At 39.4% G+C, this 18401-nt stretch overlaps 1 gene segment (V, D, J or C); it reads right to left on the reverse strand.

Moving 5' to 3' along the window:
- Positions 1–8497: 8497 nt before the first annotated feature.
- The window catches only part of LOC132868321 (immunoglobulin heavy variable 3-33-like), a 33840-nt gene continuing 23936 nt past the window's right edge, over positions 8498–18401 (reverse strand). The window contains 1 exon segment of the V gene segment in view: positions 8498–8790. Within this exon segment, the coding sequence occupies positions 8498–8790 (293 nt within the window).

Raw genomic sequence — 18401 nt, forward strand, 5'->3', positions numbered from 1 at the left:
TCCTCAAAATGCGCATCTGTAGAGGAAAATACATGGTGATATCTCACACAATATACGCTGCACATTTATTGTTATTGTCGTAAATGAATGAATTTGATAAAGCACTCACAGGAAGCAGCTGCCAGCAGGAGCAGTAGAGATGGCGAGAACATGGTGTGTGTTGTTTGTACTGGGGTCTTCTCTGTTCTCCAAAGTTTAACAGAGACCATCACAGCACATAAATTGAGTGATATCCAGCCCTGATGCTTGTATTTGCTTATCTGCTGATGATGGAAGGAGAACGGATTTAAAATTTATTTAAATCATGAGGAGGAGATTCATCTCATGGAGAATGTGAAGCTTTTTCATGGAACAAATCTTTTCCCTGACAGAAAGCTCTTTAGAAACTTCCATCATTTATAAATCAATAATAGAGGGAATTAAACAGTTAGAGCAACTCACAACAAGAATTAGAGACTAAATTTCAGGCAATAATTATTATCTGTCTTTGAGGACATAAATCCCCTCCTGCAGTGGCGGTTCTAGACCAAAATTACTAGGGGGGCCGAGGTGGGGCCAGTATTTTTTCAGGGGGGCACGTAAGGAAAAAACGGCAATATTTAAGCGTTCAAAATGTTGTGTTTAGTTTATTTAAAACCAAAAAAAAAAAAAAATACATTGAGCATAAATACAATGAGATAAACATTCTGTCTCAATAGCCTAAACATAAATTGTGCTCAATAAATCTTAAAACCATGTTTCTCTTTTTTGTAAAATAAGATTTCTATTTTTGCATACAATGAACCTTTTATCTGTCCAAGGACACTTTTTAAATTCACAGCATGAATGAATTTTCTTTCACAGCATGAGACTTGAATGTACAATCACTATCTTTATCTAAATCACACTGTCATCTCACTCTATGTACAGCAGGGGGGAAAAATAGAAAGAAAAAATAAATTCACATACAGTGGTCTCAGAATCACCCTATAGCATTCACAGCAGGCTGAAACACTACAACAACAAGATTCTGCGATTGTGACTCCTTGAGAAACGGTCTACAAATGCATCAAGGTTCAAAGCCTTGGACCTTCTGGATTCAATGCTGAGCACACCAAGATTGCTTAGACGCTCCTCACTAATGGTGGATCGGAGGTAGGTCTTCACCAGTTTCAAAGTGGAGAAACTCCGCTCACAAGAGGCAGATCTCACTGGGAGTGCCACAGCTATTTTGCATAGTCTAAAGAGCTCAAAAAATACTTCTTTATATGGCTCAGTGAAACGTGTCAACGCTACTGTATCTGATGGCTTTTCAATCAAAAAACTTCGGACGTGACAGCTATCATCACTCACGTCCGAAGTTTACAATTCGCGCTGCTGCTGGTCTTTCTGCTGCAGGTAACAGTGTGCGTGTAGCGCTTTAAGGAGTCCGTGTAGAACACTCCGTCATGTCAGTTCCGATCTTCGAGCCAGCGCACGTCAAAATTAATAAATCTTATTATCTGTTCAGCACAGGGGCCACAACAGGGGCCAGGAGCAACTTTACAGGGGCACTGGCCCCCTCTGGCCCCCGTTTAAAACTGCCTATGCCCTCCTGCCCACTTCTGCATTTATTTTTCTTTGCAATATTTTCTCACAAACTCTGTTGGTTCTTTTCCCCACAATATAAACACATTAGTTCTTTAAACCACAGTGATGTGAACAAGGATGAAGCAGAAAACGTGTCACGCAGCATCACATGAGCTCCCAATACACTGCTATGTTCATGTTTATGGTTTTTTGTTACTCCCACAAGCTTCCTATGTGACCACATGCTCCTGTGACTTTATTAGAGCTGATTCCCCTCCTGATGCACACCTCAAGTTTGGACTTTTCTAACAACTATTTTTTTTTCAGAATAAACATAATTCCAGCCACATTGTTGGACATCAGTCCTCTCTCAGTCCTTTTAATCTCTCAGTCAATTTAACCTTAATATGTTGGGCAGATGTTGTCGAAGTACCGTAGAGAAAGAGTGCCTCTCAGAGGACTTGAAGCAAAAGGAAAAGCAGAATGTTTTTTTTATTATTATTATTCATTCCTTTCAAGAAAATGCACAAAATACAGTATTGAATTAGAACATAATTCAAGATGCATAGATCAAAGTGACTCTTTTCATGATTGGAAAGGAGCAGCAAGAAGAATATAATTCTTATTTTTGTCTGCCCCTTCGTAAAACAAAGAATCTGAGATGGTCTGTAAATTCCAATTGCCTACACCACGTACCAGTTACCTACACCATCAGCTACACATGCCAACAACTTAAAGGAAAAAAAAATAACCAATAAAATCAAAAATTTATAAGCTCAAAACAATAGAAATGATCATCTACATTCAATGCCAACAACATAAAACAAAATATAACCCATAAAAGTCAAATTTTATGAGCTCATAACAAATAAAATGAACATCCAGCTAAATTTCATGTGCATATTGTCTCATTTGTCTCTCTTTATAAATTTTTTTAAACTGAAAAATATCTGTGCAAGACTTTAAATCATTCTGTTGAGAATTCCAAAGTTTTACACCAACAACAGAAATACACATTTGTTTTAAAGTGGTGCGAGCAACTTGATGCTTAAAATCAAATCTCCTTCTATGATTTTCATCTTCTGAGGTAAACACAAACAACTTCTGCATATTCTCTGGCAATATTCTGTTCTTGGCTTTCAACATTACTAACAATGTCTGTAGTTCGATTATCTCTTTAAGTTTCAATAACCCTGACTTAATAAATAATATATTGGTATGTTCTCTAAACTCAACTTTTTCAATTATTCGAATCGCTCTTTTCTGCATTAAAACCAATGGCATTATATTGCTTATGTATGTGTTACCCCACACTTCTACACAATCACTAAAATAAGGCAATATAAGTGAACAGTACAGCATTCTCATTGTTTTACAATCCAAAACATACTTGACTTTGTTCAAAATAAAAATATTCTTTGACACCTTTTGTTTCACATATGAGATTTCCATGTCAATTTTTCATCCATTATAACTCCTAGAAACCTAAACTCAGATACTTTCTCAGTGTTAACTCCATTAATAGATAATGAAACTTCATCCTTTCTTTTATTTGCAAAAACCATAAATGTTGTTTTTTTCACATTTAATGATAACTTATTTTCATCAAACCAAGACTTAAGTTGAACCATTTCATAAAATTATCTCCGGAACAAAATAAATTTGTGTCATCTGCAAACAAGACAAACTTGAATAAATTTGAGACTTCACAAATGTCATTTATATATAAAATAAAGAGTTTAGGCCCCAAAACAGAACCTTGTGGAACTCCACATTCAGTTGTCAAACATTCTGGAGTATTACCAGCAAAATGCACATGTTGTTGTCTATTCTGTAAATAGCTGGTTAACCAGTCAAGGACAACTCCTCTCACACCATATGCATTCAACTTTAAAATTAACATAGAATGACCTATTGTATCAAGTGGTTTCTTTAAATCAATGAATACCCCTATTGTATATTTCTTTTTGTCAATTGCTGTTGTGATTTCTTCTATTATATTCATTATTGTTTGAGCTGTAGACCGTTTTCTCCTAAAACCATATTGACTCTCACTCAATAAGTCATTATTTTCGATAAAACTATCTAATTTTTGAACAAACAATTTTTCTAGCACTTTTGAAAATTGTGAAAACAATGATACTGGCCTGTAATTGTTAAAGTTGTGTTTGTCTCCTGCTTTGAAAAGTGGTAGGGGAGAGCAGGGTAAGATGAGCCAGGGGGTAAGATGAGCCACCCCCTGTTTCTAAGAAACAGTAAACAAATGTGACCATGTGACCACATTCAAAGGGGGGCGGGACCATTTACTTACACTTGTGGAGAGGAGCACCACATGTCAAACTAGGTGAGGGAGATATTTATAAAAATGTGTTTTTGTGCTTTCTAAGTCAATTCCATGTTTGGCCACAGTGAAGGTGATTTAGAGAAGACAAAAGTAGAATAATATTTAGACACATTAGGGTTAAGTTAGTGGCTTTCTAAGCTATGATATGAATGCTAATAAAAATAATTTTGATTAGCCTAATCCCCTTTATTAGCATTTTTCTACAAAATTGTGGCCACAGGGTAAGATGAGCCATTAGATGTGGGGCAAGTTGAGCCACTGGCTCAACTTACCCCATTGGTGGCTGAGCTTACCCAATATGGATGACACTTAAGTTTTCACATTTGCTGGTCATATATGACAACAACAACAACAAATAAACAAACAAATAAATAACATGTTAATATAAATATGTTTAAAACGTTTTTAATAAATAAAATAATGCCCTCTGTTATTACAGGTGTGCATGATGCCACACTCATACAAAAGAAAAACAGACAGGGCCGCACGGTCCCGTGCAGTTTTGGAGAGAGCCGCAGAGGAAGTCAGGAAAGGCAGGCCTGTTCGGGCTGTGGCGAGGGATATGCATTTGGACAGGATGACTCTGACTAGGTTCATTGAAAAGATAAAGAATGGAGAGGTAGAGACAGGTTATACCAAGTTGGTGAAAGTGCATTTCTTCATTGGCCAGATAATCAAATTGGATGTCTTCGAAATAGAGGCAAGATTTCTCAAAAGAAGCCGGTCATGCCATGGCTCTGCAAGAAAGCCAACCTTTGTCTTCAAAGAGAAAGATGAGGCTGTCCTGTCAAGACAGGATATTGTGAAAAAAATTGCCCCACCCCTTTACTGTTGGGGAGACAGCACGGAGGGAGAGGCAAATGGTGTTCCCTTGCAATTTGAACGCTTGGAACATTGAATAATGATGAAATGATTGATGGAATGATTGCTGCATGTTTTAACCTACTGAAAGAAATAAGATTTTTTTGGCACTGCTCTACTGTTTTAGTAATTTCTATAATATAGTATATCTCTCATTCCCTCTCTAACCATCCCTCTTTCTATCTATCTACGCATATCTCTCTCTCTATCCATCTATCTATCCCTCCCTATCCCATCTCGTTCTATCACCTCTCTCTTCATCTCCCCTTCTCTATGCAACGGCCCTATCCCCCACTTGATTGACTTGACTTGATTCATTGATTGCATTTCTAATAATAAAAGTTGTTTACTTTGTTAACCTAACATGATTTGTGTTGGCTCAGTTTACCCCACACAGTGGCTCATCTTACCCCATGCATGGGGTAAGTTGAGCCACTTGACATTTTTTTTTCAAGAGGTAATATCACTCTAACCATAAGAGCTTATCAATTGTTTTTTGCTCAGATAGTAACAGTACACTTTGAAATTTGGTATGGTGTGTAGACTGGAAGCAAAAATGGCTTTAACATGTAGTTATGATGAAAAATGTAAAAAGTGGCTCATCTTACCCCGCTCTCCCCTATAGCCTTTGCCATTTTCATCCTATCCAGAAAAACACCAGTTTTAAATGAAAGATTGTAAACATAACATAGTGGTTTAACTATACAATCAATGGTCATTTTTACTATTTTCATATCAATTCCATCACTATCAGTAGATGTCTTACTTTTACAGTAGATTTAGCTGCCACAGAAATTATTTGATTTTCATTCACTTCACCTAGAAACATTGATTGCATCACTTTATTTTCCCCTTTCCAGACACTTTTTGTTTGTCCACATTTTTTTGTAATTTCATTTGCCAAACTAGGCCCAACATTCACAAAAAAAGAATTAAATTCATTAACCACTTCATTCATGTTTTTAATCACCTTATTGTCCTTTATAAAAATGGTTGGGTAGATCTGTTGATCCCAATTTGTTCCTTATTACATTGTTCAGTATATTCCATGTACCCTTAATGTTGTTTTTATTTACAAGTAAAATTTTATTGTCATATTCCTTTTTCGCTTGTCTCAATATGTTGGTTAACTTATTTTTGTACTTCTTGTATTGTTTTGCAGCAGTCTCTGTTCTAGATTTTATGAAGTCTCGAGAAGTTTGTTTTTCTTTTTACATGCATTTTGCAACCCTTTTGTTTTCCAGAGCTCTTTATTATAACAATATTTCAGCATATGTAAAATTGCTGGACAATGTTTATCATAGAGAGCTAAATAACAATTTAAGAATGACTCATAGCCAGTATTCACATCATCTGTATACACCCCATTCCACTCTTGTTTTAAGAGATCATTTCTGAAGGCATTAATTGCCTCATCAGTCCTTACCCTTACGTATCTGTGGCAATTTTCTGGTTTCTTTCTCTGTAATTGAGAATTAGATGTTACAAATACAGGTAAATGGTCACTTATGTCATTTATTCATAAACCACTTCTAATTTTATTCTCTAAAACATTTGTAAAAAATGTTATCAATTAATGTTGCACTGCTTGTTACACTACAAGGCTTTGTAATCAGTGGGTACAACCCTCGACTATATAATGCATCCAAAAAGTCATTAGTTTGTTTATGCGTAGAGACCTTTAAGAGGTCGATGTTGAAATCACCACAGATTATAAGTGTTTTATTGTCATTTAAACCATTCATTAATTCTTCTAAACTATCCATAAAAGTTTCCACATTTGACCCTGGTTTCCTGTAAACACATGTAACAACAATATTTCTCATTCTTTCTAATTCAACTTCCACAACAATACACTCCATTAAATCATCAATTACAGATGTCATGCATTCAACTGGTCGACATTTTAAGTCACTGGCCACATAAAGGGCACACTCCCTCCTCTCCTATTAACTCTACTGGTAACATATAAATCATAGCCATTAATATGCAAATCAATATCTTTCTCTTCATTGATCCAGGTCTCAGATAAAGCTAGCAACTTAAATTTACTTTTAAATGTGTCCAAATATTCAGTGATTTTCGTAAAGTTTTTAGGTAAACTTCTACAATTAAAATGTATCAACAAAAATGTCTTAAGTTCAACACTATCAATAATTTGCTCATCAGTATAATATGCACAAGAGTCATTGATGTGGTTAAAAATATAATTCTCAGAATCCACATCATTTTCAAAATCACAGACTCGATGTTCTGTGATCTTGAAAAAACCTGGCTCTTAAATGAATAAGCCATTTAAAAGAATTTTTGCAAAACAATGTTTAACTCCAGATCACAGTTTTTCTTAATTATTTTCATTCTCACAACTCTCATCACCATATTCCCAGGAAAAAAAGCAAAGATATTCTTCAACAACCCTTTTGTAAGGGAAAAAATAATTGAAAACATGAACTAAAAAACAAAATATATAAACTGAGAATTTCACTGAGTCAATTCATTGTCACTTGTATTTATCCAAGTCTCTCAAATTCCTTACCACAACCGCCATAGCATGCTCTGGTGGTCCATTTAACCGTATGTACACCTTTCCATTTCTTGTCCAGGTTGCCTGGATTTTGCTTTGCTTTCTGAGGATACGGCAGTTCCAAGCTATTTCTGCAGTTTTCTTCGTCAAATGTTCATTTACATACACCCCAGTACCTTTCAGGCTATTTTTGCCTGTTTCAACACTTCCACCTTGTGCTTCCTGTTTACAAACTTTACAACAATTGTGGGCTTAGTTTTCTTGTCCTTAAGTGGAAGAGTGTGACAGGTTGAAATTTGTTGAGTCTCCAAATAAATGTTTTTACGAATCAAAAATTGAACCACTTGTTGCTTTAAAGTGTGCAGCTCTTCAGGTGGTGCATCCTCACCTTGCTGGTCACCAGCTGAGCCAGCAGCCCTGGCATAGCTTCGATGTTTTGTCTCCAGCCCAGTGATTACAAGGTCATCCGCTCTGGAATACTGCTCCAAATCCTCCACCCTTTGTTCCAGCAACACGATCTTCTGGTCCTTTTGCTTCATTATAGCTTTCAACTCCCGGATCTCCTCCATTAGGCCTGTGAGGGTTTTTTTGTTGCTTCACGACATTGCTGATCTCCTCAGACATAAAATTGAGGGAATTTTTAATCTCTGCCAACTCCTCAGCCAGTTTTTTGTTGCTAATCGACATCTTTCTTCAAAAATGCCTCAAAATGGAGGAAAATTTACAAAATTTACTCTGAGTAGACTCAGCACTGCTGTGTTGGCAAGCACCATGTGCTCCCAGGACCTTTTCCATGATCACAAAACACCAGACTGTCAAGATTTTCCAAAAATTTCCAAAAGGATAGAAATAAAACAATGCTGTGCATACAGCAATGCTTTAATTTAGACTGGATTTCACCAGATTTTGGTGATTTTTGAGAGATTGTAGAAGGCCTCTGAGCCTGAATGTTCATGATGATGTTTATCAGAAATGACTTTGGGGTTAGCCCTATGATGACCTGGCGACTTGTCCAGGGTGTACCCCGCCTTTCGCCCGTAGTCAGCTGGGATAGGCTCCAGCTTGCCTGCGACCCTGTAGAAGGATAAAGCGGCTAGAGATAATGAGATGAGATGAGACTTTGGGGTTCAGTTTCCTGCTGAGGGAATATTTACAGCTCATGAGGATGTGCTTGTGTCAGTTTTTGTACAGCTCTGGAGTCTGTTGTGTCAGTGTTACTCTCATGCACAGTAATAAACAGCCGTGTCTTCAGCTTTCAGACTCTTCACTTGGAGGTACAGCATGTTTTTATTGGTGTCTTTAGTGATGGAGAACTGGCCCTGCAGAGACTGAGCGAATATTGTATCACTGTAAATGCACCCGATCCACTCCAGTCCTCGTCCTGGTTTCTGACGGATCCAGTGCATGGAGTAGCTGCCCATTGAGAATCCAGAGACAGTACAGGACAGAGTGACTGACTCTCCAGGTATCTTCACCACAGAAGCAGAGGAGGTCAGGGACTGTCCATAAGAATCTGGAAGAGAAGAGCATAACTTGGTAATGTTATAATATTTATCAGGACAGAATGGCTCTTTTCATGAAATCTCAAAATCTGAAACTTTCATGAAATGAGTCCAAATAAAATACAATGTCCGAAAATCATCCTTCTCTGAGTTCTGCTTCAGCCAGATTTAAAGTGTATTGGAGTGTTATCTATCACACAGCTCACTGGAAACTAGAAGAGCAAAGAACATGCTGTTTATACCCGACTCTATTTGAATAGGGAGTGTCCATGAGCACAATGGATGGATTAAACCCACAACCACAGGCTGCTCAGTGTAGAGATGAGTGGATGATTAGAAGGTTTTATGTGGAACCCGACAACAGAATGTTTCACTCTTCAAAACAGTTCCTAGTAGAACCATTTTTAGAATGAAAAAAGGATATGATTTTATCCAGTGTAACATCATACAGATTCATATTTCATATGAGAAGTTTAAACAGAGGTTTATTTGTATAAAATTAGACAATCGATCAACTTCCTGATTTCAAACCTGATGATTTTACCATGAAATCAGGTTCTCCAGAACAAGGAGCCTTATCAACTGATCAACACAACACAGGTTGCTGATATGCTGTCTGTAATTCTGTTTAATCTGAGGGTCATGATTCACAGCAGAGTGTGAGAAGAAAAATGACCTGAATGTGCAGAGAGCAACAGGTTGAGATGGTTGAGTTTGCACAGACTGCCCTCGAGAGGCACAAAAGTCCTGTTTTCAAAATAGATAGATTAGAAAGATCCTCTGTGGTGACCCCGAATTGGGAGCAGCCAAAAGAAGAAGATTAGAAGAGATAGAACTTTATTGATCCCTTTGGGCGGGTTCCCTGAGGGAAATTAAAATTCCAGTAGCATCATTACAGGATAAACAGAGAATAAAAATTGAGAAAAACTTCTAGATAAATTAAATTAAATTAGGTATTTATATATACAAATATCTAAAAAAAGAAAAAAAAATATGGGAAAGAGGGAGGAAGGGGAAAAAAAGGCCAGCAGAAGAAGTATTGCACATTACATTGCACATTGCCTAGTATTGCTTTTTTGTCAGGCTAGGCTACTGCTCCTTCCCGTCCTCTGTCCTCCTGTTACCCTTCCCCCCCCCCTCCCCCCAGAGAGGAGTTGTACAGTCTGATGGTGTGAGGGACAAAGGAGTTTTTAAGTCTGTTAGTCCTGCACTTGGGAAGGAGCATTCTGTCACTGAACAGGCTCCTCTGGTTGCTGATGACAGTGTGCAGAGGGTGACTGGCATTGTCCATGATGTTCAGTATTTTGTCCATATTCCTCTTCTCTGCCACTGTCACCAGAGAGTCCAGCTTCACGCCGACCACAGAGCCGGCCTGCCTGATCAGTTTGTCCAGCCTGGGTGTGTCCTTCTTGGATGTGCTGCCCCCCAGCACACCACAGTGTAAAACAGGACACTGGTGACCACAGACTGATAGAACATCCACAGGAGTTTCCTGCAGATGTTAAAGGACCGCAGCCTCCTCAGGAAGTATAGCCTGCTCTGTCCCTTCCTGTACAAGTGGTTGGTGTTGCAAGTCCAGTCCAGCTTGCTGTCCAGCCACAGCCCGAGGTACTTGTAAGAATCCACAGCCTCCACCTCGACTTCCTCGATCAGAACTGTTTGTGACCTTGGTCTGGACCTCCCAAAGTCAATGACCACCTCCTTGGTCTTCGAGGTGTTGAGCTGCAGATGGTTCCTGTTGCACCAAATGGCAAAGTCCCTCACCAGGCTCCAAAACTCCTCCTCGCTGTTGTCCTTGATACACCCCATGATGGCTGTGTCATCGGCAAACTTCTGAATGTCAAACAGCTCCAAGTTTTAGCAGAAGTCCGCGGTGTACAGGGTGAAGAGAAGAGGGGCCAGCACCATGCCCTGGGGTGCTCCGGTGCTGCTAATCACAGTGTCAGACATGATGGCCTTTAGCCTGACGTACTGCCGCCTGTCAGTGAGGTAGCTGGAGATCCAGGTGACCAGGCAGGGGTCCACTCGCATCCTGTTCAGTTTGTCCTGAAGCATAAGGGGCTGGATGGTGTTGAAGGCACTCAAGAAGTCCAAGAAAAGGATCCTCACTGTGCCATTTCCCTTATCCAGATGCGAGTGGGCTCGGTGTAGCAGGTAGAGGATGGCGTCTTCCACACCAACACCTGCTCGGTACGCAAACTGCAGAGAGTCCTGGGCATGTTGCACCTGGAGTCTGGGGAGGCTGAGGAAGAGCCACTCCAATGTCTTCATCAGATGTGAGGTGAGTGCCACTGGTCGGAAGTCGTTCAGCTCGCTGGGCCGGTTCTTCTTTGGAACTGGAAATATGCATGATGTCTTCCAGAGGGTGGACACTCTCCCCAGCTGCAGGCTGAGGTTGAAGATGCATTGGAGTGGTTCACCCAGTTCAGCAGCGCAGGTCTTCAGTTGTCGGGGACACACCTTGTCGGGGCCTGCTGCTTTCCTGGTGTGAAGCTTCCTCAGTTGACCTCTGACCTGGTCTGTAGTGATGCATGGAGGAGTCTGTGTTGAGGTGGGGGAGGAGGGGGCTGGTGCGATGACTGGGGGGAGGTGTGTTGAGGGAAGAAGGAGAGATGGCTGCAGTGAGGGGAAGGGTGGGGGGGGACGTGGGCTGGTTGAGACCATCACACCACATAAATAGAGTGATATCCAGCCCTGACGCTTGTACCGGTATTTGCTCATCTGCTGATGATGGGAGGAGAATGGATTTAAAATGTATTTAAATCATGAGGAGGAGATTCATCGAATGGAGAATGTGGGGCTTTTTAATGGAACAAATCTTTTCCATGACAGAAAGCTCTTTACCCACTTCCATTATTTAAAAATCAATAATAGAGAGAATTATACATATAGCAAAACTCACAACAAGGATTAGAAACTAAATTTAGGGTGAAGATTATTATCTGTGCTTAAGGAGATAAATTCCTGTCCTGCCCACTTCTGCATTTATTTTTCTTTGCAATATTTTCTCACAAACTCTGTTGGTTCTTTTCCCCACAATATTAACACATTAGTTCTTTAAACCACAGTGACGTGAACAAGGATGAAGCAGAAAACGTGTCACGCAGCATCACATGAGCTCCCAATACACTACCATGTTCATGTTTCTGGTCTTTTGTGGCTCCCACAAGCTTCATATCTGACCACATGCTCCTGACTTTATTAGAGCCGATTCCCCTCCTGATGCACACCTCAAGTTTGTATTTTTCTCACAACTATTTTTTTTCAAAATGAAACTAATTCTAGCCACATTGTTGGACATCAGTTCTCTGTCAGTCTCTCTCAGTCCTTTTAATCTGATATTTTCTGAATATGAACAAAGTTAAAATTGGATGCCTGCAACACGCTCAAACTAGTTGGGACAGAGGCAAAATAAGACTAAAATGTTGATACGATATTCAAGTACCACTGTTTTGGAAGATTCCACAATAAGCAGGTTAATTGGAGAGATGTGACATGGACAGAGCTGCAGGAGGACCAAGTTCAGGGCCAATGCTCTGTGAAGCCTGGAAGCAAACAAACTGCAATCCTTCTGAATGTTCTGTTTTCTTGCCACTCATTTTTTTTTACCAGTTTCTGTGTCCTGTTTCACAGCAGAGTTTTTTTCCCTCATATCCTTCATTCAATAAAAATACCAAAATTGTTTTCAAATCTTGTGCTTTCCATTTCATTCCAGTTGTGTTCTGTGCCATCAGACACACTGAATGAGTTGTTGATTAAAGTCTCTGATATGACGGTGCTGTTCTCAGTTCTGATTGGTCAGAAGTTGTTGATTAATTTTCTATAACAGCAGCTCTGGCAGTCGTCCTGGCTGCAAGGTTGATATCTGTATGGCACGCCATATGAACGGATATAAAATGTGTGTGATTGACATGGTCAGGTTTTCTCTGATGAGATGTTTATTTAGCCTTCAGGGAAGGAGTCTCCAGTGTCAGCACTTTGTAACAGTCAGAGATAAAAGTGGAACTCAGCTGTTCAGAAAGTCTTCAGAAAGGAAAGGTTTGTAGTTTCTCAGTGACAGAACAAGCTGCAACTTCATGAGAGAGAAACAAGAGAGAGGCTGGTGAGAGACCAACTGCTGATACTACTCTAATGGACGTGATAAAAGGAAATAACTTGTTTTGTGGACATTTCATCAGATTACTTATCACGATCACAAATAAAAAAAGTACATAATGTCTTGAATTGATAAAGGAATTATTCCCAAAATGCTGTGATATCAGAGGAATAAAACACTGTTCATTGTGGATCCAATGACAGAGTGATCAAGTCCTACTTTACCGATAAATAAACAGACAAGCAGGGTTTACTGATACAGTCGGGAAGATGAAGGACTCAGGAAGGGTTTGAGTGTGTTTTGTGCACTTTGGAAATCTTTTTAGTTGTGTTTGATATCTTTGTGTTCATTTATTTCTTTTTTCATGACCAAAATCTATCTAGTCTCTTCTTTCCTACACTTTCTTTCTGACTTTTTTTTTAATTTTGTTTCTTTTCTAATTCTTTCTTTCGATCTTCCTTTTCTTTTCAAGTTACAGTAGCTCAGGTAAAGCCCTGACACACTGTCCCAGTCTCCCCTCTACAAAGGTGAGACAAAGAGCTGCGTCCAAAGTTGGCCTGAAGTAACCTTCCTGGCAGGTGCAGGCAGTTCAGGTTAATCAGACTGGAGAATTCTGGGTAACTGAGTTCTCCTGCTTGGCTGCTCTCACTGTGCACCGCTGCCCCCTCTGCTGGCTGCCGGCGGTGTAGCGTGATCTCTTCCAGTTCCAGGAACATCATCAACTTCAGAGAGGGAAGAATAACTCAGCAACACTTCATAACTCCACCCTGTTGATGATTATGTTCAGTATGTTTACAAGTGTTTTATTGTTTCCTCAGAAATAATATTTAATATTTGGGGGAGGGGGGGGGGATCATGTTCCTTATATCTTCTGAAGTGACCAGGACAGAAAAAGACAAGTTTCCATATTATGAAGGGGTTGATGTCCAGCTCTCAAGCCTCATATGTCCCTGTGCTTCTCTAGTGCTGTAATACACTGCAGTGTCTTCTGTCTTCACGCTGTTCATATGCAGATACACCTGCATCTTACTGTTGTCTCTGGAGATGATGAAGTGGTCACTAACTGCACTGGAGTAATATTTGTTACTTCTACCCTGTGAGACAGTTGCAACCCATTCCAGCCCTTTTCCATTTCCAGGTGCCTGTCTGATCCAAGCCATGTAATCAGTCCTAAAGTCAGTTTCTGAGACTGATCAGGTTTGATGATCACTGAATCAGAATCGATTGGTGTCTGAAAAACGAACTCGAATTCAGTGACATTTAATTGTAATTTATCTCATATGTACTGTGTATTCTTTGTGTTATGTATAAGATGTACTGACTCCCAGTGACCATAAATTTATGATTCTAAGACTTTTAATTGCAACTTGATATAAACTGGAGTGTTGAAGGTAAAAAAAAGTACATTTTTACTCATGATCCTCAGCAGTCATCTTCCTGTCACATGAATCACAACAGTAAATGTTACGATATCCTGCAGCCCCTTCATCCTGTCAACCAAAAGAAAAACTGTCATTTTACACTTCCTTACATGATGCAAACTCAGTCCTCACCTTTACTTCAATAAAGCTGGACCGTCAAAGAGCAGATCCGACCAGTACAGCCTCATCTGCAACCATGTGGCTCCTTTATTCTCTGGTGCTGCTCGTCACTGCATCCTGGAAGTTCACACATCTGTTGAAGTGTCCATTGTTGTACTTTGTGTATTTGTTATTGAGATATTTTCGAGAAATTAAGTGACTGTTTATTTATTTTTTTTAATGCAGTTGCTTTTGGTGCAATTGATTTTGCTCTGCCAGGTCATGTGATTGTCCAGCCTAGACAGGCTTTGACCATTCAATGTAAAGTGTCTGGATATAGCTTGAATGATAGCAGCTATTGTACAAACTGGATCCAACATGCTCCAGGGAAAAAGATACAGTGGATTGGATACATTTGTAGCAGTGGAAGCACAGGGTCCACAAATTATTATCAATGCTTGAGGATATTGGAATCATGATCGTGGAAAAATTCTTACTTCTCTTCAAAGTCATGACAAAATGCTCTCACACTTTCTCACACATGATACACAAACTCTGATTTGTTGAGGTGGTTATTGTTCCCTAATGAGACTACAGTATAACTAGAAAAGCACTCGGAGAGCCAGACCTCCGCCAAGAATCCTTTAAAAAAATTCGGGATCCAGAAGGTGATTCAGATCACTGCCAAAATTTAATGGATTGTTACTTGTGCCCAGTCACACCTCTGGAAAAAAATTTCAGAGCAATCCGTTCATTACTTTTTCCGTAATGTTGCTAACAGACAAACCAACCAACAAACAAACAAACAAACCAACGCGACCGAAAACATAACCTCCTTGGCGGAGGTAACAAGTTCTTGTTCGTGATGTGATTATAATAGTGTGTATAATGAGCAGCAGTGTTAGAGATGTACCATAGCACTGCAGTTTCAAATCTACACTACAAACTGAAAAATAAAAACCTCACATGAAATTCTGTTGTAATTTGTGTGTTTATTTATTTTTTTAGAGAGACTTGGATAGATAAGTTTTGTATCTTGTGGACATTCTGTTATACTGTACACTGTATGAGGTGTTTTTGTACAGGGATGTTGTTGATTTGACTCACTGTGGTCTTCGAGAGCAGTAATACACAGCTGTGTCTTCAGTCTGCAGATTCTGTCCTCTCAGAGTCACCGTGCTGCTGGAGCCATCTTTAGAAATACTGAACTTGCTTTTTAGAGAATCTTTATGGGTGGTACTTCCACCTCCCCAAATGTGGTTTATCCATTCCAGAGTTTTCCCTGCAGGTTGTCGGATCCAAGCCGTGGCGTAGCTGTCATCAGTAACAGAGTAGCCAGATACTTTACAGCTGAGGGTTAAAGAATCTCCTGGCTTTAACATCACTGAGGTGACTTGAGTGAGCTCTACTGCACAGTCCACATCTGAAAAAAATAAGAGATGTCACAATTTCAGTCAGAAATGTCTGTACAGTATGTCATAACTGCGATAATTTGCTCTCAGCTCTGAGTTCATGATTGAAGTGAAACTCACAGGATGAAGCTGCCAGCAGCAGCAAAAATGGAAGGAACATCGTTGAACTAAAAGCAGTGCTAAATTCTCCAGAGCCCACAGCGACTGAGTGACACAGTGACATATTTCTCTATATGTAGTTGGAAGGGGGAAATTTTGCATCAACATTTGCATATTGGGATGCTGGTCCATTCAAAACAGCCTGCTGGTTTCTGTCCTCGACAGGTTTTAATCATCAGAATGAAAAATGTTCTTTGGTGCTGAATTTGGTTTGTTTTTATGAAACAGTGAATGTGAGAATGATAATTATTTTCAATGCCTGAGGATATTGGGATCATGTGAATGGAAAAATTCTACTTTTTCTTCAAAGTCATCACAAAATGCTCTCACACTTTCTCACACATGATACACAAACTCTGATTTGTTGGAGGTGATTATTGTTATTTAATGATATCACAGTAAAACAAGTTCTTGTTCGTGATGTGATTATAATAATGTGTATAAATGTGCAGCAGTGTGAGAGATGTAGCATTGTGGTTTCAATTCATCGATCAAGCTGGGCAAAATGTGAGTACAGAAAACTGGCAAATGATGGGTGGCAAGCCCAAAAATAAAAACAGAAGAGTAATTACCTCAACACTAGCTCGTTCTACAAATTACAATAGGATTTACAATCCTATGGAAAATCCATAGCCCATAAGGCTTCAGAACAAATTTGAATGCCTCAGGGATGTGGAAGAGGATTTTTCAAGCGGACAAACACATCGTAAAAAGAGATCGCACCAAGATCGAAGAGCTGTGGGAAGAGGCAAAAAGCAGCTCGTAACACCACCTGATCCCACAACCCTTGTTCTCGGTGATTCCACTGTAAGACATTTAAAAAGTCATGGGATGATTATTTGCTGCCTTCCAAATGCATCCATCTCTGACACCAAAGACAGCATTTTGAAACTCATGTTCGAGCATAAAACTATCAAATGTATTGTTGTGCATGTGGGAGCAAATGATGTTTTCAGAGAACAGCTGTTTGTCCAAGATGATTTCAGAAAACTTTTTTCTGATCTCTATAAGACTGGAATACAATCTTTTATTAGTGGCCCACTCCCAATGAGAGGAAGTTTTGCATTTTCTCGACTCTTCAGTCTTAACACCTGGCTTGGAAAAACTTGTTTTTAATTTGGTATGAACTTCATAGACAATTTTAACCTTTTCTGGAATCGCAGAGAATTCTTCAAGCCAAATAGCACTGAACTCAGCTGGATTGGAGCCAAAGTCTTAGTAGACCATTACAGACTTGCAATCTTTTCTCAGCCAGCATTGAGGAAAACAGTTGATAAGATGTCGCAGACTGACATAGTTACAAAAAACAATACCTCTGCAAAGCCAAAACAATCATCTTTGCAAGTCGTCATCAAGGACACACAGACATCTGACCTGCCAGACTGCCAAGATTCAAAGACAGACTGCCAAAAATCAGAGACAAACTGCCATACAAAGAACTCACCAATTTCTCGCTCTTCTGACTTCACTGCACTATCTCCGTCTCCCACCCGCATGGATTTCCCTAATAGTATGCAAAGATTGCTCCCAACGGCTACACTCTCTTTTTCCAGCCCAAATCTGTCGCGACAAGCAGTGTACCCAGTTCATCAAAACTGTGTTCGCCCAGGACTTTCAGCTGGCTACAAATCTTTTTCACCATCTAAAAGATACATGTCATCTCCAATCCTTTCACCCTCAAACCAAATGGAACATTTAGAAAGTCTTGTTTGATTTACTCTGGGTCCCTGCAAATGGGTGTAGTTTTGAAAACCAGCTGGGACCCAATATGCCTATGCCATTCTCTATTCCTGTGTTGATAAGAAATAGAAAACATAGAGCACATTTAACCCAGGGGGTAAACCAATCTAATCTCCTTCCTGTTTTAAAACAACATCAGAGTGCACAAGCAGATATTACTTCTAGACTTTTTGTAAAGCTAGCTCTTCTGAACGTTAGATCACTTTCAAACAAGTCATTTTTAATTAATGATCTTATCTGCAAACACAATCTTGATTTTTTGCTTCTAACTGAAACTTGGCTGGATCAAGCAAATAGTACTACCACCCTTATTGAAGCAGCTCCTCTAAATTTTAATTTTTTGAATGTTACCCGACAAGGGAAAGGTGGAGGGATCGCAAATATATTCAAAGTCTCTTTTCAATATAAACAATCCTCACTTGGTGATTTTACATCCTTTGAACACTTATGTGCACTTGTTACATGCTCTCCTAACATATTATTTTTAACTATTTATAGGCCTCCGAGACATTCAGCCAAGGTCTTTCTTGAAGAGTTTGGTGAACTGTTGTCAGTCATTTGCTTAAAGTTTGATTGTCTTATTATATCTGGGGATTTTAACTTGCATGTAGATAATACTGAAAACACTTATGCCAAAGAACTACTTGCACTTATTGACAACTTCAACCTAGTACAACATGTACAGGGGCCGACCC

This window comes from Neoarius graeffei, chromosome 20 (assembly GCF_027579695.1).
Source record: "Neoarius graeffei isolate fNeoGra1 chromosome 20, fNeoGra1.pri, whole genome shotgun sequence".
Taxonomy (NCBI): domain Eukaryota; kingdom Metazoa; phylum Chordata; class Actinopteri; order Siluriformes; family Ariidae; genus Neoarius; species Neoarius graeffei.